The 27,579-nt window shown below is 44.2% G+C and overlaps 1 protein-coding gene across 4 annotated transcripts in view; it reads right to left on the bottom strand.

The window, feature by feature from the left end:
• The window catches only part of UBXN7 (UBX domain protein 7), a 156,404-nt gene that overhangs the window by 85,756 nt on the left and 43,069 nt on the right, over window positions 1–27,579 (bottom strand). For 2 of the 4 annotated variants that reach the window (XR_012160849.1, XR_012160850.1), the window contains 2 exons: window positions 24,558–25,178; window positions 23,642–23,731 (listed from right to left, as the gene is read on the bottom strand). The exons of 1 other annotated variant lie outside the window; for it this stretch is intronic. Coding sequence is in view for 1 of the 3 variants with exons in the window: in XM_073360404.1 (XP_073216505.1) it covers window positions 23,570–23,731 (162 nt within the window). In the remaining 2 variants the exon portion in view is untranslated. Of the gene's footprint in view, window positions 1–15,730; window positions 23,732–24,557; window positions 25,179–27,579 lie in introns of those variants that run through there. One more of the 4 variants, XM_073360404.1, reaches the window with a different exon arrangement.

Here is a 27,579-nt window from a genome sequence, read left to right as displayed (position 1 = left end):
GAACTCCTTGGGGGAGAATTGTGGGGCTCCTGCTCTGTTTTACCTGCATTCAGATGTATATTTCATGTTACAGCAGTCTCAGATGATGATCCAGTATCTGTTGTTCATTTTAAGAACACTTTCACTGCAGATTTGTCAAAACGCAAAGAAGGTACCAATGTGAGATTTCTAAAGACAGCTACAGCACTCAACCCAAGGTTTAAGAATCTGAAGTGCCGTCCAAAATTTGAGATGGATGAAGTGTGGATCATGCTTTTATAAGCCTTAAAAGAGCAACACTCCAATGTGAAAACTATAGAATCCGAACCACTATAGCCAGACAGCCAGCCCCTCCCCCCCCCTCAGACCAGCATTGCTGGAAACACAGGAGGAAGCCGGAACAGGGCACTTAACATATATTCCAGCACAGCCCTTGAAGCTGTGAAAGCACAGGTGTGCTGCTACAATGTGCCTCTGGGAACAGATACAAGGATTAAGCTCACAGCAGGCAGAGGCCCTGTGACAGACATGGCTCTTAGCCCCTACTAAATAGCGTGATGCACACACACCAACATCCTAGGTGGGAAAATATTTACCCTGATAAAAGAAATGTCCAGTAGTCGACACTTATTGTTTCTCTCCCTTGCAAGTGTAAACTACTCTTGCGAAAGCTGGCGTCACCCCAACAGACCAGCCTCAATTTGGCATAAGAAAGGAGAAAGAGAATAAAGGAGTACAGAGGTATAAGTAGGGGACCTACAGCACCATGATTTTTGAGTGCTTTTCACCATCTATCTGCTGGTCAGATAAGTGACAGCCTCCCAAGGCTTCTGCAGCTAAGAGGGTCCCTAAGCCTTGTCCCTTATTCGTCTTTCCGCGGAATTGAGTGACCGATCCTGGCTTGGCACCGCTGGAATCGAGAGATGCAAGGAGGGTAAGAAGCACCCACACCTGATCTCCTATCTTTAGTGTACACATATTTTGAAATAGAGCTCTATACTTTGTTTTCTTTCTTTGGGATTGTGGCTTCAGTTTTGTAACTTGTTTGTGTGTGTAACATCTCTACATTTAAATAAGTAGGCACTAGCAATTTTGTAACCACATGATTAGAATCTAGCTTAATAAATTTTGGTAACCATTTATGCATAAGCCTGACTTGTTTTCTCTGGTTTACTGTAAAGCAGCCAACACAATTAAAGAACCTCAGCCGTTCTGGCTCTAAAGCCTGGCCATTAGGTGAGAGTACTAAGAGCCTAGCGTTGAGTTGTGCCGCCTCCACGGGGCAAACTCTTGGGGCACCTGTCAGTCAATCCTGGCTGCCCGCTGTGAAGGAGCTCTGAGCTCTAGCAGTTAAAGTCACGGGTGTGGAGAGGCTCTTAGTGCTGCCATTGGGGCACCTGTCAGTCAGTATTGACTGCCCGCTGCGAAGGAGCTCTGAGCTCTAGCAGTTAAAGTCACGGGTGGTTAGGACCTTGGGGCATCCGTCAGCCTAGCCCGGGCTGCCCGCCGCGAAAGGACAGTGCGTCCTAGCGGTTAAAGTCACGGATGGTATAAACGGGCATAGCTGGCACCTCACCAAACATCCTTGGCCGTCGGCTAACAACCACCAGAAAAGAAAAGCAATCTTCGGCTGATGGCATCTGACTCCGATGATGAAAATGAACATGCATCAGTCCACACTGCTTTGGATCGTTATAGAGCAGAACCCGCCACCAGCACGGACATGTCCTCTGGAAGGGTGGTTGAAGCATGAAGGGACGTACGACTCTTTAGCACTTCTGGCACGTAAATATCTTGCTACGCCGGCTACAATAGTACCACGTGAACGCCTCTTCTCACTTTCAGGTGACACTATAAACAAGAAGCGGGCAGCATTATCTCCTGAAAATGTAAACAAACTTGTTTGGCTGAACAAGAAGTAGGACTGAGTGGACTTGTAGGCTCTAAAGTTTCACATTGTTTTGTTCTTGAGTGCAGTTATAAAACAAAAAAAAAATCTACATTTGTAAGTTGCAAGAGTTTGCACTACAGTACGTGTATGAGATGCCATTGAAAAATACTGTTTCATTTGTTTATATTTTTTATTACAAATATTTGCACTGTAAAAATTATAAAGTGAGCACTGTACACTTTGCTTTCTGTGTTGTAATTGAAATGTATTTGAAAATGTAGAAAAACATCCAAAAATATTTAATAAATTTCAATTGATATTCTGTTTAAACAGTACAATTAAAACTGCGAATAATCGCAATTAATTTTTGAGTTAATCACGTGAGTTACTAATTAACTGACAGCCCTAGTGGGAATGTATATAAAAGTGATGCTTGCCATTTGCGAAGGGATCCACAGACCTGCTTTCAAGCAGAACTGTTGGCATTTGTAGTTTTGTGATGTTGCATAGACGTCGATACAATGAGTGTCCCCATTGTTAAAATATGTTTTGCAGGACCACATCATTCAGTTCCCATTCGTGATCATGAGAAGCCTCGATGAAGTCCAACTGTTGCACAGGATTTAGAGTTGATTTTTGTGCATTTATCTGTAAGAGGAAGTTACTCACCTTGTGCAGTAACGATGGTTCTTCGAGATGTGTGTCCCTATGGGTACTCCACTGTAGGTGTATGTGTGCCCCTGCACCTCTAATCGGAGATTTTTGGTAGCAGTGTCCCATTGAGCCCGCGCACGTGCCCTCCCCCTCCCTCGTGGTCTGCCTCAAGGCTACTTAGCACTGCACGGGTGAACCCCCCTCACATCCTTCTCTACCGCAGAGCCCTAAAGAGAACTCCAAAGTAGAGGGGAGGAGGGCGGGTTGTGGAGCACCCCTAGGGGGACACAGTTTGAAGAACCACAGTTACTGCACAAGGGGAGTAACTTCTTCTTCGAGTAGTGTCCTTATGGGTGCTCCACTGTAGGTGACTCCTGAGCAGTACCCACCACTGGAGGCTGGGACTTTGGAGTGGAGTTTTTTTACTACAGAGAGTACTGTGGACTCAAAGATGGTGTGAGTGGCCAAATCTTCAGGGATTGCATAATGTTCTGCGAAAGCATGGGTAGAGGCCCAAGTCGTTGCTCGATAGATTGCTGAGATAGTGGTATCCCTGCAGACAGTGACTGAGGTAAAAACTGATCTCATGGAGGGCGTATGGACTCTGAACAGAAGCAAGTAGCATGCTTGATAAGTGATTAATGCAACTAGAGATCCATTTGGATAGTCTTTGAGCTGATACCACAGAGCTTTTGGATCTTTCTGTGGACAAAAAAAAGAGTTTAGGGGATTTCCTGGAGCCCCTTAGTCCTGTCCAAGTAGAACGCTAATGTCCTTCTAATATCTAGCATATGCACAATTATCTCCCAGTTGTCACAATGTGGTTTTGGGAAAAAACAGGGAGACGGATCTGTTGATTCATATGGAAAGTGCAGCGAAAGTAGGGAGAAACTTGGGATATGGCCTTAGAATTACTTTGTCTGTAAAAAAAAAAAAATGTGAATGATGGATGTGCCATCAGGGCCGCTATTTCTCCTATGTGCCTAGCTGAGGTGCTGGCAATTAGTAATGCTGTCTTCATGGACAGGTGTAAGAAAGAACAAGTTGCCCTGGACTCGGAGGGAGGTCTAGTCAAAGCCCTGAGAACTAGGTTAAAGTCCCAGGCTGGAGCGGGTGGTGTCACATGCGGGAAGAGATTCCCAATGCCCTTAAAGAATCTGTGCATTAGTGGGTGAGCAAACACCAAGCGGGAAACCGATTTCACCACGAGATGAACCATAAGGAAGTTGAATGAGAGTTTAAATATAGTGCAAAATCAGAGGGAGGAAAGATGAGGTTGAGTCTGTGTGTTTGAAATGACACAAATTTGGAGTCGTTTCCATTTTGTAGATAAGTATGTCAAGTGGTCAGCTTTTGGTTGTGTTGCAACACATCTTTCAGCTTGTCAGAGCTTAGTTCCTCTAAGCCTTGGAACTAAAAAGGAGCCATGCCTGGAGGCAGAGGACCTGCAGGCTGGGGTGAAGGGTCAGCCCATTGTTTTAAGAGAGCGGGTGAGGGATGGGCTGAAGAGAAACAGGAGGGCATATTGCCATCTGTGTCAGGTAAGGGAGCCAGAATTATCATGGTCAAGAGGGGCAATCAGAATAACTCTTGCTTTGTCTTGTTGACTTTTCAACAGAATCTTGGATAGAGTAGGAAACTGGGAAGAGACATACAAGTGGGCCCTGTCCCATGGGAAGATGAGGGCAACTGCCAGTGAATGTTTCCCCAGGCCAGCCCTGGAGCAGTAACACACATCTTTCTTGTTCTGTTAAGTAGCGAAGAGATCCATTGGCAGGGTTCCCCAAAGGGCGGATATATCTTGGAGCACCTCTGAATTCAGTACACACTCATTGTCATGAGAAAACTGAGACTGTTTTGGCTGTGATGTTCCATATCCCTGCTAGACAGACGGCTGAGATGAGTACATTGTGATGGGTGCATCAATTCCAAAGTTTGAGTGCTGCCTTGTAGAGGGAGGGAGATCTGGCAGCTCCTTGGTGGTTTATACAAAACATACAGGTCCATCATGACCTTTGTGTGTTGTTTTTGATAAAAGGCAGAAAGTGTGCACATGCACTCCTGACAGGCCTTAGCCCCAAAAGAGTGATATGGAAGGTCATTTCTATGGAAGGCCATTTGTCTTGAACCTTGTGGTTGTATAGGTGATCTTCCCAGCGTATTAAGGAGATGTGTCCCAGGGTGGTGAATGTGGGTAACGAGAGGAACGCTCTCGATTGTACTGCATCAGGTTGGTGCTGATAAAGTCCAGTCACTGTACCGGGGTTAGTATGCTGCTACAATGAAGAGAATCTTGGAGAACACCCTGTGTGGAGCAGTCTGTACTGAAAATGATCCTGCCCCAAAGGTAAGCAGTAGGAAATCTACTGTTCGATGGTTGTCTTGAGATATGGAAGTAGGCACCCTGTAGGTTCAGGGCTAGAAACAATCTCCTGCTTTAGAGCTGGTCTTAACTGCTATGAATGTAGGGCAAGGTGTCTTCCGAGTGGTGTGACAAGTGTATAGATGGCAGTTGATGCTGTAAGATATCGTTGTTCAGGCCCTCGACCAGCTCATCAAAAGTGCTTATAAGAGTCAGTTTGAGAGGCCACAGACTGGGGTGCAGCCTGTTCCCACTTTTGAGCCCTGGTCCTCTTACATTGTGGCTCATAACAGCACTGAGATGGTGGGTATTGAGAAGATTGTGACCTGTGGTGTGGTTGAGAGGTATATCATAGAATATCAGGGTTGGAAGGGACCTCAGGAGGTCATCTAGTCCAACCCTCTGCTCAAAGCAGGACCAATCCCCAATTAAATCATCCCAGCCAGGGCTTTGTCAATCCTGACCTTAAAAACTTCTAAGGAAGGAGATTCTACCACCTCCCTAGGTAACGCATTCCAGTGTTTCACCACCCTCCTAGTGAAAAAGTTTTTCCTAATATCCAGCCTAAACCTCCCCCACTGCAACTTGAGACCATTACTCCTTGTCCTGTCCTCTTCTACCACTGAGAATAGTCTAGAACATCCTCTCTGGAACCACCTCTCAGGTAGTTGAAAGCAGCTATCAAATCCCCCCTCATTCTTCTCTTCTGCAGACTAAACAATCCCAGTTCCCTCAGCCTCTCCTCATCAGTCATGTGTTCCAGACCCCTAATCATTTTTGTTGCCCTTCGCTGGACTCTCTCCAATTTATCCACATCCTTCTTGAAGTGTGGGGCCCAAAACTGGACACAGTACTCCAGATGAGGCCTCACCAATGTCGAATAGAGGGGGACGATCACGTCCCTCGATCTGCTCGCTATGCCCCTACTTATACATCCCAAAATGCCATTGGCCTTCTTGGCAACAAGGGCACACTGCTGACTCATATCCAGCTTCTCGTCCACTGTCACCCCTAGGTCCTTTTCCGCAGAACTGCTGCCTAGCCATTCGGTCCCTAGTCTGTAGCTGTGCATTGGGTTCTTCCGTCCTAAGTGCAGGACCCTGCACTTATCCTTATTGAACCTCATCAGATTTCTTTTGGCCCAATCCTCTGATTTGTCTAGGTCCCTCTGTATCCTATCCCTGCCCTCCAGCGTATCTACCACTCCTCCCAGTTTAGTATCATCCGCAAATTTGCTGAGAGTGCAATCCACACCATCCTCCAGATCATTAATGAAGATATTGAACAAAACCGGCCCCAGGACCGACCCCTGGGGCACTCCACTTGACACCGGCTGCCAACTAGACATGGAGCCATTGATCACTACCCATTGAGCCCAACAATCTAGCCAACTTTCTGCCCACCTTATAGTGCATTCATCCAGCCCATACTTCCTTAACTTGCTGACAAGAATACTGTGGGAGACCGTGTCAAAAGCTTTGCTAAAGTCAAGAAACAATACATCCACTGCTTTCCCTTCATCCATAGAACCAGTAATCTCATCATAGAAGGCGATTAGATTAGTCAGGTATGACCTTCCCTTGGTGAATCCATGCTGACTGTTCCTGATCACTTTCCTCTCATATAAGTGCTTCAGGATTGATTCTTTGAGGACCTGCTCCATGATTTTTCCGGGGACTGAGGTGAGGCTGACTGGCCTGTGTATCTTCTCTTCTGTCCCACAGTGTAGATTCCTAAGGAGTGTAACGTGGTCCGAGAATTGTTCAGGATTTGGAGAGAAAATCTGTCTTCTCTGCATAGAGTTTGGCCCTTCAAACTGGAAGTCCGTAGTTCTTGGGGCAATCTAGAGGTGTAGCCCAAAAAACAAAAACAACACAACCCACCTCAGTACCACTGTCATGGAGACTGGGTGGGCAGCTCTAACAGCTATATCCAGTGCTGTCTCTAGGACCAGTCTGGCTATTAACTGACCGTCTCTAAGAATGGCCTGAATCTGTTCTTTTCGTGTTTCCAGTAATGTTCCAGAAACATACTGGGTTTCCCATAATTAATAAAATTGTATTTGGCCATGACAGTTTGGTAATTTATGATTCTAAACAGTAATGATTGATTGGTTGTTTGTTTGAAAAGTGTGAATTGGGAGTACTTTGTTCCAGGTGAGCCTTGAGTGGGCCTGTTATAAAAAGCCAGTCAGCTGTGAACCAGCTAAGTGTCGAACAGCAGAGAGGCTAACAGAGAGAGTTTGCCTGGGAGTTCGCCTGGGGAGAGCCCACTGAGGCTTACATCTTGACGGCCTCTCTGAGTAGTTACTACAACTCCTGAGGAAGCTCGTAGAAGGAAGGTAATATGGATGGGGAGCTGTTGTGACCTGCACTGGATGTGCCATGTTTGTCTTTCTTCCACAGGACAGAAGCGACTTTGTCTGTACAAAGTGCAAGCTGGACTCCATATTGGAAGAGAAGGTTCAAGGTCTGGAGAAACAAGTATCGACCCTGTGTTGCATAAGAGAAACTGAAGATTTCCTGAATAGACGTCAGGATATGCTTCTATGGGCACAATGTTCTGAAGATTCAGAGCAGGCTGCGCAGCAGGGACAGGAGGACGGTGAAGAAATTTGGCAGCATGTGACCTACAGAAGAAGAAAGGGGAGCGTCCATGTACCCGCAGCGCAGATACAAGTAAGCAACCGTTTTCATGTTCTCTCCACAGGTACTAATGCGGAGAGTGGACTAGATGATACATCTGAGGGAAGGGAACAGAAGGAGACTCCGCCGAGTGGAAGGCATGAGATGCACTGTCCTAGGGATGGGGGTTCCACGACCACCGCTCCCAAGAGAAGGTGGCAGGTGGTGGTGGTCAGGGACTCTCTCCTCAGGGGGACTGAGTCATCTATCTGCTGCCCCGACTGGGAAAACCGAGAAGTCTGCTGCTTGCCAGGACATATGATTCACAATGTGATGGAGAAACTGCTGAGACTCATCAAGCCCTCAAATCGCTACCCCTTCCTGCTTCTCCACGTGGGCACCAATGATACTGCCAAGAATAACCTTGAGCAGATCACTGCGGACTATGTGGCTCTGGGAAGAAGGATAAAGGAGTTTGAGGTGCAAGTGGTGTTTTCGTCCATCCTCCCTGTGGAAGGAAAAGGCCTGGGTAGAGACCGTTGAATCGTGGAAGTCAATGAATGGCTACGCAGGTGGTGTCAGAGAGAAAGCTTTGGATTCTTTGACCATGGGATGGTGTTCCAAGAAGGAGGACTGCTAGGCAGAGATGGGCTCCACCTAATGAAGAGAGAGAAGAGCATCTTCGCAAGAGGCTGGCTAACCTAGTGAGGAGGGCTTTAAACTAGGTTCACCGGGGGAAGGAGACCAAAGCCCTATGGTAAGTGGGGATGTGGGATACCGGGAGGAAGCACGAGCAGGAGAATGCGAAAGGGAAGGGCTCCTGCCTCATACTAAGAAAGCAGGACAAACAGCAAGTTATCTCAAGTGCCTATACACAAATGCAAGAAGCCTGGGAAACAAGCAGGGAGAACTGGAAGTCCTGGCACAGTCAAGGAATTGTGATGTGATTGGAATAACAGAGACTTAGTGGGATAACTCACATGACTGGAGTACTGTCATGGATGGATATAAACTGTTCAGGAAGGACAAGCAAGGCAGAAAAGGTGGGGGAGTTGCATTGTATGTAAGAGAGCAGTATGACTGCTCAGAGCTCCAGTATGGAACGGCAGAAAAACTTGAGTGTCTCTGGATTAAGTTTAGAAGCATGAGCAACAAGGATGATGTCGTGGTGGGAGTCTGCTATAGACCACAGGATCAGGGGGATGAGGTGGACGAGGCTTTCTTCCGGCAACTAACGGAAGTTACTAGATCACAGGCTCTGGTTCTTATGGGAGACTTCAATCACTCCGATATCTGCTGGGAGAGCAATACAGCGGTGCACAGACAATCCAGGAAGTTTTTGGAAAGTCTAAGGGACAATTTCCTGGTGCAAGTGCTGGAGGAACCAACTAGGGGCAGAGCTCTTCTTGACCTGCTGCTCACAAACTGGGAAGAATTAGTAGGGGAAGCAAAAGTGGATGGGAACCTGGGAGGCAGTGACCATGAGATGGTCGAGTTCAGGATCCTGAGACAGGGAAGAAAGGAGAGCAGCAGAATACGTACTCTGGACTTCAGAAAAGCAGACTTTGACAACCTCAGGAAACTGATGGTCAGGATCCCCTGGGAGAATAACATGAGGGGGAAAGGAGTCCGGGAAAGCTTGCTGTATTTTAAATAATCCTTACTGAGGTTATAGGGACAAACCATCCCGATGTGTAGAAAGAATAGTAAATATGGCAGGCAACCAGCTTGGCTTAACAGTGAAATCCTTGCTGATCTTACACACAAAAAAGAAGCTTACAAGAAGTGGAAGATTGGACAAATGACCAGGGAAGAGTATAAAAATATTGCTCAGACATGCAGGAGTGAAATCAGGAAGGCCAAATCACACCTGGAGTTGCAGCTAGCAAGAGATGTTAAGAGTAACAAGAAGGGTTTTCTTCTGGTTGCTAACATACCTGAAGAAGTCAAGGAAAGTGTGGGCCCCTTACTGAATGAGGGAGGCAACCTAGTGACAGAGGATGTGGAAAAAGCTAATGAACTCAATGCTTTTTTGCCTCTGTCTTCATGAACAAGGTCAACTCCCAGACTGCTGCACTGGGCAGTGCAGAGGTGACTAGCCCTCTGTGAAGAAAGAATTGGTTCGGGACTATTTAGACAAGCTGGACGAACACAAGTCCATAGGGCCGGATGCGCTGCATCCGAGAGTGCTATAGGAGTTGGCAGTTGTGATTGCAGAGCCATTGGCCATTATCTTTGAAAACTCATGGCGATCGGGAGAGGTCCCGGACGACTGGAAAAAGGCTAATGAAGTGCCTATCTTTAAAAAAGGGAAGGAGGATCCTGGGAACTACAGGCCAGTCAGCCTCACCTCAGTCCTCGGAAAAATCATGGAGCAGGTCCTCAAGGAATTAATTTTGAAGCACTTAGAGGAGAGGAAAGTGATCAGGAACAGTCAGCATGGATTCACCAAGGGAAAGTCATGCCTGACTAATCTAATTGCCTTCTATGACGAGATAACTGGCTCTGTGGATGAGGGGAAAGCAGTGGATGTGTTGTTCCTTGACTTTAGCAAAGCTTTTGACACGGTCTCCCACAGTATTCTTGCCAGTAAGTTAAAGAAATATGGGCTGGATGAATGGATGATAAGGTGGATAGAGAGCTGGCTAGATTGTCAGGCTCAGTGGGTAGTGATCAATGGCTCCATGTCTAGTTGGCAGCCGGTATCAAGCGGAGTGCCCCAAGGGTCGGTCCTGGGGCCGGTTTTGTTCAATATCTTCATTAATGATCTGGAGGATGGTGTGGATTGCACCCTCAGCAAGTTTGCAGATGACACTAAACTGGGAGGAGAGGTAGATACGTTGGAGGGTAGGGATAGGATACAGAGGGCCCTAGACAAATCAGAAGATTGGGCCAAAAGAAATCTGATGAGGTTCAACAAGGTCAAGCGCATAGTCCTGCACTTAGGACGGAAGAATCCCATGCACCGCTACAGACTAGGGACCGAATGGCTCGGCAGCAGTTCTGCAGAAAAGGACCTAGGGATTACAGTAGACAAGAAGCTGGATATGAGTCAACAGTGTGCCCTTGTTGCCAAGAAGGCCAATGGCATTTTGGGATGTATAAGTAAGGGCATTGCCAGCAGATCGAGGGACGGGATCGTTCCCCTCTATTTGACATTGGTGAGGCCTCATCTGGAGTACTGTGTCCAGTTTTGGGCCCCACACTACAAGAAGGATGCGAAAAGTTGGAAAACGTCCAGCGGAGGGCAACAAAAATTATTAGGGGACTGGAATACAAGACCTACGAGAAGAGTCTGAGGGAACTGGGATTGTTTAGTCTGCGGAAGAGAAGAATGAGGGGGGATTTGATAGCTGCTTTCAACTACCTGAAAGAGGGCTCCAAAGAGGATGGATCTAGACTGTTCTCAGTGGTAGCAGATGACAGAACGAGGACTAGTGGTCTCAAGTTGCAGTGGGGGAAGTTTAGGTTGGATATTAGGAAAAACTTTTTCACCAGGAGGGTGGTGAAACACTGGAATGCGTTTCCTAGGGAGGTGGTGGAATCTCCTTCCTTAGAAGTTTTTAAGGTCGGGGGGGGGGATGCGAGGGAGGAAGGCAGGCATGGGTGGTGGACTTACCTCAGGGGGCCCGTACCGCAACTGTAGGTTGGCTTGATGGACCTGGGGAGGACCCTTGCAGTGTGAAGGTGGGACATGATGAGGGCCAGGGAAATGATCTCTTCCTGGCCAGTGTCAGATTCTTCAGTGCCTAAGGGTGGCACTGACTGGGGTATTGGACATATGATGCGAACCTACCACACTGATAAGGTTGATACCCATGTTGTTTTCTCTTGGTTTCAGGCGTATATAGTCCCAGAGTGCAGAAAGTCACTTGGGAGTCTGTCACTGTGTGGAGAACTTTATCTGTCTTTGCAGCAAACAGTTTCTGTTGGTTGAAGGAGAGGTCCTCCACCATGGATTGCATCTCCCTGGAAAAACCCGAAGAGTGGAGCCAAGATGCGTGGTGCATGACAACCACGGTGGCTGTAGATCTCCCCATTGTGTCTGCCACATCAAAGGATGTTTGCAGAGCTACAAGCTGACCTTCAGTCACGATAGATTTAAATTGATCTCGTCTTCTGGGATGTCATTAATCAAGTCCATAAGCTTGGAGTTGTTGCTGTGGTTGTATTTAGCTAGTAATGCCGCATAGTTGGCCACCCAAAATCGCAGTGTTGCTGATAAGTAAACCTTGCATCCAAAAAGATCCAATTCCTTCCACTCTTTATCATGGGGAGTGGATCTGTACTGAGTTTGTCTACCACATTGGTTGATGGCCTCCACAACAAGGGAGTTTTGTGTAGGATACGAAAATAGGAAGTCCATGCCGTTGGAGGGCACTTTTTTTTTTTTTAAATCAGCCCTCTTGCAGTTGGGTGGTATTGTCACCAGGGTTTGCCAAATGTTCTTGGCTGGTTCCATTAGTGCGTCATTGATTGGAAGCACTATTTTTGTGGCTGAGGAGGTTTGCAGGGTGTTCAATAGTTTGTATTGGGATTCTGGTACCTCCTCAAGAAGGATCTCTAGGCCTTCAACCACACATTTAAAGAGTTCTTTAAATTGCATCAAGTCATCAGTGGCAATGTTCCCTCTAATTTTTTACATCCATGTGCGGAATGAATTTTGTTATGTGCGCCAATATGGAGGTGATTTGTGGTGGGGGTGGGGCAGAGGAGTTCAGAGTGTGGGAGGGGGTTCAGGGTTGGGCATAGGGTTGGGGTGTGTGTGGGGGGTGAGGGCTCCGGGGTGGGGCTGGGGATGATGGGTTTGGGTTGCAGGCTGCCCGAGGGCTGGGACAGGTGAGAGGAAGATAGAGAATGAACTCCCCCCAGCCCTCTCTCACTGCAACAGTCCGGGGCTGGGGGAGAGGCACCTCTACTCACCTGCTTGGCCCTTGATAGCCTGCTGCATGGTGTAGAGGGAACTTAGGTGGTGTGGTGTCTTGTTTTAGTCTCTCCTCCCTTTGCTCAACTATTTCCTTAGGGGACTCTGACGTTACAAGCACTGAAGGTGGTGGTGGTGGCGGCAATCTAATCCCCTCCCTATTGGGGTAGAGTGGCCTGCTGTAATGCCTTCTCTAGGCGGCCCAGGGATCCCAATAGGGCCACTGTGTGGGGAACAGCATGGGTGAGGACATCCTTGGGTGACCACACCACAGATGTATGTCCTGTATGACCTTGATCGTAGAGGTCCAGATGGTGGTGCCAGCTGGACAGGAGAGGAGTGGTGTGAAGAAGAGAGAGACCCTCTTTCTGATCCTCTTCCTCCTCGCTGGAAATTGGAAGAGGTAGTGGTGATATGGGTTGTTTTGATACTGCGTGCACTGGAGAGATGTTGGTGCCGAAAAGTGATGAGTCCAGCGTTGATGATACTAATATGAAGGAACTGGCACGCTGGTTTCGGCACTGACTTCTTCGGTGCCAATAGTTGCGGCATCGCAGTGGACAATGCCAATGATTTTGTCCATAAAGTTTTTGGTGCCAATGGCATCGAGGCTGGCGGAGCCGGCAGTGGTGCTGTAGCCTGTGTTGGAGATCTCAATGCCACTGCCTTAAGCAGTGTCGACAGTGTCACGGCAGAGGAGGTAGGCTTGCCTTTGCCTCTTGAGTCAGCACCGGAGTGCTGGGGATTGGCAGAGGCCACAGTGCGGGTGGTGCTGGAGGATCCCGGTGCCTCATAGGTACTCAGCCATGGTGCGATCATTACTGAGGCAGGAGACTAAGCAGGAGATAGTTTATTTTTGGTCAGTTCTCTCTGAGAAGTTGCTGCTTGTTTCCTTGTTGATTTTTAGAGGAATGAGTCTTCCTCTGGGAAGAACGTGAGGTCTCCAGGGATCTTTGATGATTTAGTTGGGGATTGGTCCTGCTTTGAGCACGGGGTTGGACTAGATGACCTCCTGAGGTCCCTTCTAACCCTGATATGCTATGATTCTATTTGTCCAGTGGGAGTCTGCTGGCTGGGGTCTGAAGCTGGTTGCAGAGACTTCTCCATTAAAATGAGATTGAGGCACAGATCCCTGTACCTCCTATCTCAAGCCTTTAGGTTGCTGCAGTGAGTGAATTTTTGCGGGATGTGCGACTCACCCAAGCAGTGGACGCATCGGAAGTGTCTGTCCAACACCAGCATGGAATCCTGGCATGAAAGGTATTGCTTAAAGCCCAGTGAACCAGGCATAACTGGAAAGATGTCTGTTTACTCTAGGGGTGAGCTTAACTAGTCTATGGAAAGAAAAAAAATATTTTAAAAACTAAGGAAAATAGGGAAAAGGAGGTGAATAACTGAACTAAGCTAAAACTATTTTAATGCTAAATGAGCTAATTTTGTGACACTGCTGGGAGCTCCATCTCATGCAGAGGATGGCTGAGAAGGAACGGAGGGAGTCAGGTTGTGCATGCGCTAGATGAGGTGCCAACGATGCTGCAACAGGGACCATGCATACACACTGCTGCTGAAATTCTCTGATCAAAGGCACAGGGATGCATCAACACCTGAAGTGGAGCACCCACAGGGACACCACTCGAAGAAGCTGCCTGAGCTATATCATCCTTCCCCATGTGGGATGAGTCCTTCCTTCTCTGCTCCAGACAAACTAACTTTAGGAGGGCATTCCTAGCCTTCTGAGTGCACTTGGGAAAAAAGAGTGGCCAAAAGAGCAGTGGCCAGGGAGGCAGTGAAAAAGTCACACATGTGAGCACCATCGCTATGCCGACCTAATGCCCAACATAGATGCAGCTAGGTTGATGGACGAATGCTTTCGTCTACCTAGCTACTGTTGCTCAGTGAGATGGAGTTCCCATAGCGATGGGAAAAACCCCTTCTGTCACTGTACAAAGTGACTATACTACAGTGTTAAAGCAGCATAGCTACAGTGCCATCACTGTAGTGCCTGTAGCGTAGACATGTCCTTGGAATGCCCATTATTGAGTGGCAAGATCACTGGAGGGGCATGTCTTAAACCTCAGATTTAGCTTCATCCATAACAGCTTGGAGTCGCAGTATGGGGGTGGGGCAACTATCTATGAAAAAAACCAGTAAAAAATTCCCTTAGTTTAAATCAACAGGCAAATTAACAAGACTAACTAATCACTAACACTACTGCAACTGCTGAGAGGTTGTTGAGTCCATTCTGCCCTTATTCCCTCAGATGGGGGTTGCAAAGACATCTGAGGCCTTGGTGTGCTCACAATGGACACTGCTAGCCAAAAGAATCCATTCTTGGATGCATGGAGCATGTGTACTCAAAAATGGGATCCCTGTGAACAAATATGCATAGAACCTGGTATTAAAGCTACTGCACTCCATCTTTAAAGGGCAACAGTATTATTCCTATTGCAGAAAAAAGTGACCCCTTTTAATACAGCATCTTAAACAGGGTGCCCACAGGTCTTGTACAGTAAATTAATTTAGCTTTTGATCATATACAATAAATAACCCACAGGGGCAGGAATTTAGCTATCACACCTTGAATTACTCTGCTAAATCATCTAACACTCAGAGGCAATTAGCAAAAGAAAGATTGAACACAGGGTCTAACTCCCCATATGAGCTCTGGCAATTCCACCACCTTGTAAGATCACACATGAACAAAAAATTGACTCTCAATGGGTACATCTACACAGCAATAAAAAATCCAAAGCAGAGTCTCAAAGCCAGCGTCAGCTGACTCAGGTGCATGGGGCTTGGACTGTAAGGCTAAAGAGTTGCAGTATTGACCAGTGGTTCTCAACCGGTTTACCATTGTGGGTTGGATATGCAGTTCTGACTTTGTTATGTGGGCCACATCCACATAATATATATATTACCTGTATGGCCCTGAGGATGTCATTTGGAGCCGCAGCTGTGTGCTGACTGGCCGCAAGCAGTCCACAAGTTGAGAACCACTGGTGTAGCCAGCTGGGCTCGGGCTGGAGGCCAGGTACTGAGAGCTTCCCCCTTTTGGGGTGTCAGAGCCTAGGCTCCAGCCCAAGCCTGAATGTCTACACTGCTTCTTTTAGCCCTGTTGCCCAAGCCCTGCAAGCCCGTGTCGTCTGACCTTGGCTCCAAGACTGGATGCGGCAGGTCTTTTATTGCTGCGTACATGTACCCAATGAGATAAAATTCTGTAAACTGATGAAAATGCAGGAGCTCCATACATAGCTTAGGGTCATGACCATTCCCACTAAAAAAATAAAAGATGAAGCTACTGAAAACAGTTTGTTTTATTTCCAGGATCAAATATTACAATAGGACATTTACATATATTTATAAAAAAATGCAGCAGTTGTTTATATCGATTAGAGAGGTTTCCTTGAGTTTGCTCCCTCCCAGCACAGTGAGCTGAAATCTTCCGAAGACTTCTCCTCCTCCCACTTAGTTGCATCATAATTAAAGAAAATTGCTGCTGTACAAAATGACAGGCAAAGTCACAATTTTGCACAGTTAAAAACTACGTTTATCAACTGGAGGACCCAACCCCATAAACAAACAACGTATTGTATCAGAGTGCACGATGTGCCTGGTTAGACACTACACTTCTTAGACTCAATTGAATTTGACTCAGATTTTTGTCAATTAAAGCTGTTCTATAAGATAGCACCTCATCCCCCTCCTTCATCTACGTTTATATTGTATCCTCTTACGACTTAAAAGTTCCTATACCTTTAAACAATTATAAGATACAGGATTATTACTCTCTTCCGTACTGAAGGTGTATTGGTGGAAATAATGACAACTGACAGTGACCAAGACCAGAATTTCTATAATTATTAATGTATTTTTGCATAATGGTAGATGATAAAAAGTGAGGCAATTTAAGGCATAAGACAGTGACACTAAGTGCTGCATTCTTCAATAAAAAGCCAGTATGGCCATTTTTACTGGGACTGGATAGACACTGCAAGTGATCTCACAGCTAACTATTAAGAGATTCAAATAAAATTCTCCTGTATTACCCAAGGCTGCGTCTATTAATCTCACATGCTCAAAAAGCAAACAGCAGATCATAACTGAGCTGGAATAAAATTGAGCACTTTTCTGGCATACAAGGGAAAAATCCTTGTAAAATAATTATTTTAGAATGCCTGTAGCAGTAATGTGCACAGATTTCAACAGCAGTTGTCAAAATCTGTTCTGATTAATTTGCAGAGGAACTAGTTAGAATCTGGAGATTAATGAAAATTCCAACTCAGGTAGGCGTCTGGCACATTTATATGGGTCAATACTTTACCCAGTTTTGAGTTGATTAAAAAAGAACATCCTAGCCTTTATATAACAGGGGAAGATTGCTTTTTAAAAAAATAGCATAATCAGAAATGTTAACACAGCATGACAAAGGCATGCCTATCTATACTTCATGTGACTGATGGCTGTCAGTATTTATACTTAATATAGCCAAAGCATGTCCATACACCTCCATGCCCTGGACTGCGTCACTGTGTTAACTACTAGCTTGGTAAAAGAAAGGGTGAAAAATCTAAGAAATGATGCAAACTGATTCAGCAGAGCTGCTGAATTAGGCAAGAAGAGTGGGGGGAAAAACAGTTAGTATATAGTCCACAAAGCCACTACAAGGATAACTGCTAAAGGGACGTCTCAAAGGATACATCCAGTTTCACCCCAAAAAGTCTCTGTAACAAATCCTCAGCTAACCTCAATACATGAATAGCATTAATCACTTGTCTATTTGCATTCATCTTTACACTGTTTGGCATCTGGAATAAGGATAGAAGACCAATGAGTTCTCTCACATGGTGCCTTATTTCCCTCCTAGAAAAGTGATGATTTGTAGATCAAACTTTCATGGTCTTTCAGTGCTAGTGGACCCAGCACTCCAGCTGGGAAGAGCAAACACAACAAATAGAGAAACAGACTTCTTACTCCAAAGGTTACATTCTAATAATCACTGTCACTAACTAGTCATGCACAGTACTGATTGCAAAGGTCATACACCACTCAACTGGGAATCCACTAGGCTGTACCACATAGCTACATATGCAGTTCTGTTTGAGCACTACAGATCAAACACTCAGAACAGAAAAGGTGAAAGGTAGTTATTGTTAGTTATACTCTACTGGTACCCAACTGTTGGTATATTTAATCTGTTTGGTTTGATAACAAAAATGAGTTCTCACTACAGTAGTATCAGACATACAAGGCCAATATTGCTATTGAAGGGCAATCTGGGTTTTTTTTTTAAATTTCAGGATCTTTGTCAATTATACTCTTAAAACAAAGCTGTATTCTGAGCAGACTGAGGACTTAGTGCTGTCAGTTATGTAGCTCATTCAAACTTCTGTAAAATGCATAAATATTATGGGGAAGTAACAATGAGAATATGGAACATTGCAATGAGCTATTTCTTTCAGTCTATAAATCCCATTTTAACTGCAGTCTGCACAACTATGTTGGTAAGTCTACTGAAACAGAAAGACAGAGAGGGTTTTGTTAAATCTGCTAGTTTTTAAAATGTGCACCAGTGTGAGGCAAGAATGTATTTCATCAGATGGTTTCTAGCAACTGCATAAACCGTGATAACAGAAATAGAGGTTTGTATGCATTACTGTGTCTCAGATGAAAAATGCAGAATTATATGCACTTGAGTGTATTTACAACACTAATACTAACAAATTACAGGCACCTAAATTTCTATTCAACTATCCACACTGGTTAGGAATGGATTGCACCTCCCACCCCCCAAAGTTTTTCATTCTAGTGTACTAACAGACTAGCAGATTTGGTTCTTTCTGAAAAGCTTTGATGTACCACAGCTAAGGAAATGCTGTTTAAACAACTCCTGATAACTCTGACACCCTTTGTAACACTATATTGTGTTACTATAGTTTAATAACACTTTAAAGACTGTAAAAGCCTGTAATTACAAGGCTATTAGACATAATTTCAAAAAGAGAGTACAAGCACGTTTGCTGATTTACAAGGGAGTGCAATGTGCTTCCATAAGTAAAGCTTAGGATGTGAGTGTACAATACCAATCTTTTAGGTCCTAATTCAAAGTTCACTGAAGTCAGTGAAAAGACTCCCAGTGGCTTTTGCTCAGGCCCTCACTGCCTTCTCTGGACAGAGCATGTTGCAAGGTTGAAGCTTTCGGTCAGCTTGCTTTACTATATGCTGTGTCTGAAAACCTAGCATAGTGGTGATCGCTCGCTCCACAGGGGAGTGGAGGAGATGACTGTAAGACGGCCAAGGCTCCCAGTATCCTAGGCGTCACACATCTCAAATTCCTCCACGGTAGGGATGAGCTAGTATCATAACCCTTTAAACCGATGCTCTCTTGATCTGATGTTTATGAAGCTACTATACACGTCCTACTCCTAGTCATGATTAACTGTTATACTCGTGATTAATTTTCAAGGAATTAACGAGTCGGAGAGCAAAACAAGACAAATGGTACACGTGGGACAAACTGCTCCTTTTAAAAGAAAGGAGCTACAAATCAAAACATAAGAGTTTGAAATACTATTAATCTGAGAGGATTGAGATGGCTATTCCCTCCCGTATCTGCCAAGGATACGGACTCCCATTCTATAAACACATCTCTACTCCCTAGTACTCTTCATGACAGATCCACAAAGTAGCACCCATTAGTAAGACCAAACTATGCAGTCATTTAGGTTAAGGGTCTTGCATGAAGCTACACAGCATGTCCACTTCCAAACATTTGTTTTGCTAGCCCTTAGATCACCACTTTCCCTTGCAACTAACATGAGACCTTTCCCCAGCCCACTCCAAAGTAATGCGCATCACAGCCTCAGTGTCATGAAACAATTTGACAAAGCTGTTGTTTACGGGGCGCCTTCTGTGTCAATACAAAAAACCTCTGACCAGGCTAGCTTACATTCCTGCCAGCCAAAGCTCTGTTCTATGTAAATCCCAGGTTAGATTCCCAGTCTCACTCCTCCAGCCTTTTAAGACTAGGTCTGTCAGAGGCAATGCATGAAGGTTCAGACTGAGGAGAGAAGATTTCTCTTAACAGGAGCCTCTCTGGCCACTTACTGACTCTTGGGAGTCCGAACTACAATGTTTTAGCCATACTGCGTAGTTGATGTTTGCAGTGGGGGTCTTAAAAAGACAGATGTGCATAAGGGGGAACTTGGGACTTTGGCAGAGATGCAGAGAACTGAAAGATAAAGGACCCAACCAGAACAAGCACTAACCACTTCTTGGGAAGGGAAGAGACAAGCTACCAGGGCCTGGCACAAAGATCACGTTTTAGTCCATGACCAGTCAGCCATTCACCCCCCAATTGCCAGGACCTACTCATAGTGTTAAATGAAGTCACTGGAAATAGCCATAGTGCAGGAAGTATTTCATATCTTTGAACCTTCTGTGTATCTAAGTCAGGTAGCTAGCTTGCTTTTCTAAGAGGAAAAATTCTCAATGGGTGTGCACTGCTACAATAAGTGATCACCACCTCAGCTTCAGATACTTAAAATTAAGGACCCATGCCACTCTGAACGTCTCAAAAAAAGCCAAATCAAAAAACATTAGAAGCCAGTTTCTTTGGGGAATGGGGTTTAATCCACCAAATACCTTTCTACTATTGTTCACAGCACAAGAGAAAGTACTATGTTATGGATATATTTATTGTTGTATTTTCCTCCCTTTCAGGTTCCCTGGAGTTTTGACATCTTGTCTCTTCAGATCTCCAACCCAGTGAGCTGAGCTGCCTTTTTCATCAGTTTCTCGCCAATGGCTACTTTCAACTTCTTAAAATCATGAAAATAAGTTTGGGAGATTAGTGATCACTGGAGGAATATGAAAATGTATAGAAATTCATTATCCAGTAGTTAAAGTACAGTTGGGGAAGGAGATGGAGTAGAAGGAAATGGCAGTGGACAACTGAAATTCCTCACCTTCCTCCTTGTCCAACAGCTAGGCTCTTTTGAAAAATGTCATTTGCTTAAAAATGAACTGGGAGCAAGCTGCAGGCTCCCAATTCAGCTTACATTATGCTAAAAATCTAGTGCTAAGCACCACTGCCAGACTGGGTAAGAGGCAGATTTTCTTTTCATACCTCCACCACTAAAAAGCATAAGTGGCTTCTTCTCAAAGTATAATTATTGCTTCCCTGCCAGACCAGACTGCTTGAGAGGTGGGTGGGCAAGCTTTTAACATAACAAAGCTGACTTAAAAGCTGGTTCAGGACTCTAAATTCAGCTTTTTAATGCAAGATGGCCAATATAAGAGTCTAGCTCCTTGCAACTAAGCAGGAAGAGAAAATAAAAAGGAGCTTTTATGGCTTTTGGCTGCCTTGCAGCTAAAGTCAAAATGTAATTAAGAATGGGGTTTCGGAAGAGAAGTTCCCCTCCATCCATTCAATGTAAAGTGTGTACAGAATTATTTAGGGAGATCATAGCTGAGAGTGTATGATGTCAAAAAGGACCAACTACCCAATCAGAATATTGCTTTGAACAATCAGCGTCCCCCCACCAAACAGAAATAATTTAACACAAGAGTTAGTGGAACTGCCAAGGCCCCCACTCCCATGTACATAAAGGGGCATCAGGGGAGAGCCACAGAAACTTGCAGCCTTAAATCAATCAATTTAGTGCACAAGGAAAAGCCCATGGATAAATGCTAGATACTAAATCTTGGTGCTCTTAAACCTCAAATTCTTCAGATATTCACCAGTTGGGAAGGTGCAAACAGATTCATGCACACAAGTGTCAGAGTTAATCATTTCAATTAGCCCTTGGGAGCCCAGGAAAGCATTTAGAACTAAATGATACAGGCTACCACTACACCGCTCCCTATGCGGCCAAGTCTGAATTGGGTATTTTGTGGTTCAGAGGATCCTCCATTCTAGAAGCACCATTTTTCCTTCTCCCACAACCACCAGTGCCCTCCCTTTCTCTTTGATTGTTGCAGTTCTCTTTCTCGGGTCAGTATAGCGGAGGAATAGTTCTCTTTGAGAAAAATGCTGATAATGACCAGTTATCACTTTAGAGTCTCAACACGTCACCTTTGATGTGACTCGACAACTAGACAGGGAATGGAGATCAGAACTGGCTTTTGTATCCTGGAACAGAACTCAAAAAGTGGTATCAATGTGAATGCTTTTAGTCAAATCATCCATTTGTAAAGCATTGTATAAATATACTTATAAATTATATATAAGAATTCACAGTTTTAAGGGCAAAGGACAGTTAGCTTGCAAAGACCCACAAGGAATAAACTGGGTAATCACCATGATTTCCCATGTAACATCTTCTAATGCAGAAATGCAGCCTGGAGTGAAATTAAAGGCAAAGTATCTTGAAAAGTTTTATCCCACATAATATTCCTAGCCATCCACTCAGAGGGTTCTTTTCTGGCTTGGAAATAGTTATTGCCAGCATTAATTCTTTTCTTTGACACTGATGCCAGGAGATAAGATTTCCTGACAAACACAATGAAGCAAAATTGGCCGGGGGGGGCACACTAATCTTTCACCCTATAAAAACTGCCAGTTTTGTCTGATTCTCAAGTTAACCCTACCTGTATTTTTATGTCCAACGTGAAGCAGCTTGTTTTCCTCCACAAATACAGAATACGCGAACACAAACTATCAGTTACAAAAGAGCACCCTGGATCAGTACCAGTTTCTGTAAAAGGATGAGTTAGCAATGAAATGGTTTTGTCTCACTGCAGTCTTCTGTAAATCCTTGAACACGATTGTGCTCAGACTCAGGGTAAAGTATCTGAGGACAAAGGAGAGTACATGGTGCAAAAAGCCATTTGGATGCACTGTACGTTGCATTATATGTTTGGTTAACTGATTCCTTAGTCATAATGTACGTATGGCTTACACTGACAGTTTTTATAGCTTTGAACGATGTAAAGCCCGAATCATACTGACATGAGTTAGTTACCGTTGCTTTACACAACTCAAAACTTTTGTTACAGATACAATTCTATATATTTCACTGCAGTTCCAATTAGGAAGTGGGATAACAGAGTTCAAGTCACCCTGATGATGTGACCCAATAAAATGATCATTCTAAATTAGTGGGATGTCTATCAATGACAGTTTTTTTACAATTTATAATAAAAAGGAACCTCAGCACTAGAGCCTACTTATCTTATAGCCTGACTGCTTTGTGAATGCCCTATTGCCCCAAGAAAGTGAATTACCTAGGAAACAGAGAATCAAATTAGTTTTTAAATTGTACGATGGCAAAAGTTTTTGTTTAAGATTCTTACAATATCCCACCACCAATGAACTCCTGACAACAAAGAGGCCACGTTTTGGAATAAGAGAATAGATTCTGGAGGGGTAAGTTCTAACTATGAAAACAGCAGGTTTCAGCTCCAGATCAAGCATCCAATTCCCCTATCAGGCATGCTAAATATCTGCCAAATCCACTGGCAGGTCAACCCTCACTTAAAACAAGATGCCACCTCGTCAGCAGGAAGAGAGAGAAAAATATGCATGTGTAATCTACCAAGCTGCCCCAACCTGAATTGTTAAACACAGCTCACACCACATCCTTCCAGCAAATCAGTATTCTGCAGAGGACATGACAAGGGATCCTCACAAGGCTGTAAGGTTAATGGAGACCTTTTGTGTAGAAAACCAAAACGAAGAAAAATTCTACTGCAAATTACAATTTCTCTGTGCAGAGAGACAACTCAGTGCCTAGCTGCATGGTATTTCTCAATAAAAATAAAATATATTAACAAAATAGATTTTTCTTTTAGGGGTAGCGGTGAGAAATATTTGTTTGTTATGGCCATCCCGAACCCCAGCATGTTGGATGCACAGACTACCCTCTTATTCTGAGAAAGGGATGTGCAGTTGTAGGAGGCATGGTCCTCCACAATTAGCGCATGATTTTTCCAAGGCCAAAGCTGGGAAAGCTCATATCTTAGCATTTTCATTTGGTCACAAAACTAGGAGAAAGGAGGAAGAGGGAGATGTGGCAAATGCCTGCCTGTCTGATTTCAGCTCGATGATCCCATGAGCCCAGCTGCATACTTAGTGCATTGGTATCACAGGCAAAGAAGAGGAGGGAAGGGAGGCTGGGAGAGCTCAGGCCTTGGTGCTAATTCCTTTCCTGCACAAAGACAGTCTCTTGAGGGCACAGGCCAGCCTCCTGCAATGTGATGTCATAGTCCAGATGAGAAAGCTTCCTTCGAGGGAAATTGGTGAGAAGTTCAAAACGTTCATTAGGGTATCCTTTTGACTGGACATGCTTCACGAGAGCCTGCAGAAAAAGGCAGAAAAGTATTGATTCACATCAGAATCAAGTACAGACAACTGTTTCTTTGAAATATTAAAGTTTGCCATCATGGACAAAAGGGCATTGAACGAGAAGTTAGGTAATAAAGGAGTTGTATTATATACACATTTCTATAGCTCCCATGACTACAATACTGGACACTATTAAACCAAATGGTCCCTAGCTAACGAATACTTTAACAGAAGAGAAATAGATATTAGAATATTAATGCAAACAAGCTGGATTTTGGACTACACATTAAGACAGTAAAATGGCACCTGCAAGAGGATCCTAAAATATCCAAAGGTGGAAGCCCCTTAGTTGTTTATTCGTAGTCACCACTAGAAAGAGTTAAAAATGATCCTCTGTGAAACAAGTGACTTTTCTAGGTTGCTTGAACAGGACCATATTGAGTTCATCATATTTTACCTACAATTTAATCTTTTTCTTATTCTCAAAATATATATTTCTTTGTAACTGCCCTCATTAGCTCCTTTGCTTCTCTCCCTAGAATGGCAATATTGTTTTTTTTTTTTTCCTCAGAGTAGCAGCCGTGTTAGTCTGTATCCGCAAAAAGAAAAGGAGGACTTGGGGCACCTTAGAGACTAACCAATTTATTTGAGCATAAGCTTTCGTGAGCTACAGCTATTCAGCCTTTAATTTTTACCAGTCTGGATATTGCTTCATTGCACACCAATGTTCACAGAATATGCTTGCACTCTCAATACTGCCCTATTCCGTAGATAGTTTGGGGGGGTGGGAGGGAGCAGAAGCATATGTTGTGTTGGCTCCACTTAAAGGATTGACTCACACTTGTCTTCCCATTTTCCATGTCTTTCCTTCTTTCACTCTTTTGGGTTCAAACAGGCAAAGAAAACAGTGTTAATGTTCTTTTATAGTAGCATTTCCTGTGGATGCCTGTTTCGAGGGCAGTGATGTACAGTAAATAGCTCAGTTTCACTCTTTGCAGGTAATATTGTTCTATGCAGGAACCAGTACTGCTTTTCATCTCTGGCTGTCAGATTTTGTTGTCTAGAAAATGTCTATTGCCTACCAAGTGGTTTGAGGTGTAATGACAGGGTGGGCTTTAAAATGTTCAGGGAGGTGTGAGCAGCAAACTTAACTGATTGAATTTTAAATAAAAGAGCATGTAGGAGAATTTCCTTTTTCTCTCTTGTTCTTGAAAAGTGGCATTTGCTTTCCTATTATCCTTTAGCCCCTGCCCCATTTTTGTTTGCTATGTTGTTTCTTCCCTCTTGCACCCCTTTTAACTATTTTCTGTATTCTTTTCTCTCCACAGTCCACTTTTCCACACATGATGGTTCCTTTCCCCTCCTCTCTTGACATGGGCATTCACCCACACTTCCTGACACATTGCTGTTGGACGGGTTGGATATCTCTTCTTCCTCTCACGTTTTTCCCCCTCTTCCTCCTCAAAAAACAAACAAACAAACAAACAAAAACAATAAAAAGAAAAGGAGTACTTGTGGCACCTTAGAGACTAACACACTTATTTGAGCATAAGCATTCATGAGCTACAGCTCACTTCATCAGATGCATTCAGTGGAAAATACAGTGGGGAGATTTATATACATAGAGAACATGAAACAATGGGTGTTACCATACACACTGTAACGAGAGTGATCAGGTAAGGTGAGCTATTACCAGCAGCAGAGCGGGGTGGGATGGCGGGGTGGGGGGGAACCTTTTGTAGTGATGATCAAGGTGGGCCATTTCCAGCAGTTGACAAGAACGTCTGAGGAACTGTGGGGGGGGGGGGGGGGGGAAGGGTGAGGAATAAACATGGGGAAATAGTTTTCCTTTGTGTAATGACCCATCCACTCCCAGTCTTTATTCAAGCCTAAGTTAATTGTTTCCCGTTTGCAAATTAATTCCAATTCAGCAGTCTCTCGTTGGGAGTCGGTTTTTGAATTTTTTTTGTTGAAGAATTGCCACTTTTAGGTCTGTAATCGAGTGACCAAAGAGATTGAAGTGTTCTCTGACTGGTTTTTGAATGTTATAATTCTTGACATCTGATTTGTGTCCATTTATTCTTTTACATAGAGACTGTCCAGTTTGACCAATGTACATGGCAGAGGGGCACTGCTGGCACATGGCCCATCACTCTCATAGATCTTGGGAGACAGGCCAGTCCTTGCTTACAGACAGCCCCCCAACCTGAAGCAAATACTCACCAGCAACCACACACCACACAACAAAAACACTAACACAGGAACCTATCCTTGCAACAAAGCCCACATTACCACATAACCATAAACACATTACCAACTATGTCCACATATCTATTCAGGGGACACCATCATAGGACCTAATCACATCAGCCACCCTATCAGGCTCGTTCACCTCACATCTACCAATGTGATATATGCTATCATGTGCCCCCCCAGTTCCTCAGACGTTCTTGTCAACTGCTGGAAATAGGAAAGCAAATGCCACTTTTCAAGAACAGAAGAGAAAAAGGAAATTCTCCTACATGCTCTTTTATTTAAAAATCAGTTAAGTTTGCTGCTCACACCTCCCTGAACATTTTAAAGCCCACCCTGTCCATACACCTCAAACCACTGGGTAGGCAACAGACATTTTCTAGACAACAAAATCTGACAGCCAGAGATGAAAAGCAGTACTGTGTTCCTGCATAGAAAAATGTTACCTGCAAAGAGTGAAACTGAGCTTTTACTGTACATCACTGCCCTCGAAACAGGCATCCACAGGAAATGCTACTATAAAAGAACATTAACACTGTTTTCTTTGCCTGTTTGAACCCAAAAGAGTGAAAGAAAGAAAGACATGGAAAATGGAAAGACAAGTGTGAGTCAATCCTTTAAGTGGAGCCAACACAACATATGCTTCTGCTCCCTCCCACCCCCCCAAACTATCTAGGGAATAGGGCAGTATTGAGAGTGCAAGCATATTCTGTGAACATTGGTGTGCAATGAAGCAATATCCAGACTGGTAAAAATTAAAGGCTGAATAGCTGTAGCTCACGAAAGCTTATGCTCAAATAAATTGGTTAGTCTCTAAGGTGCCACAAGTCCTCCTTTTCTTTTTGTGAATAGTCTGAGTTTTCAACAAATTCAATGTTAGTGTAATGGCAACTGCCATTAATTAAAGTCTCAGTTTTAACTTCAAAATGCAATTTTTCCTCATTATAAACAATTCTTATGACTGTTTTGGACAACACTAACTGAAACCATGGAGGGTAAAAAACAATTCAGCATGGAAATAGCCATCATGAAGAACTGTCTTTGAAACTTGGCTCTGATTTGACTGAAAGCACTTGACAACTGCATAAGAATCAGCACATTTGCAGTACACATTAAGTGTGCCACTAAATAAGGCTGCCCATGTGCACAGCCAACTGTAAAGTAAAATGTATTGAGAGGGCATACTGGTTGAGTATGACATTCTTGGCAGATGTGTAGTTGTAGCCATGTCAGTCCCAGGATATTAGGGACAAGGTGGGTAAGGTAATATCTTTTATTGGACCAACTTTTGGTGGAGAGAGAGAAGCTTTTGAACTACAAAGAGCTCTGGTGAAAGTATGTCTCTCTCACCATCAGAAGTTGGTCCAATAAAAGATATTACTTCATCTTCCTTGTCTCTCTAATATCCTTAGAAGGTGGTGTGACACCATGCCCCATATTTTTCATAGTAATGTTATTGTGATATGAGTATGGCATAATTACAATGTATTTTATACAAGATAGGTCATGTGAGATATCACTGAAAAGGTTATGATTTACTGAATATGATTATCATACTTGCATGCAAGTATGATTTTGGTATCTGAAGTTAGGAATATTGTCTATGTA

Source organism: Lepidochelys kempii, chromosome 9, assembly GCF_965140265.1.
Source record: "Lepidochelys kempii isolate rLepKem1 chromosome 9, rLepKem1.hap2, whole genome shotgun sequence".
NCBI lineage: Eukaryota > Metazoa > Chordata > Testudines > Cheloniidae > Lepidochelys > Lepidochelys kempii.
This window is presented reverse-complemented; position numbering and strand designations above follow the sequence as displayed.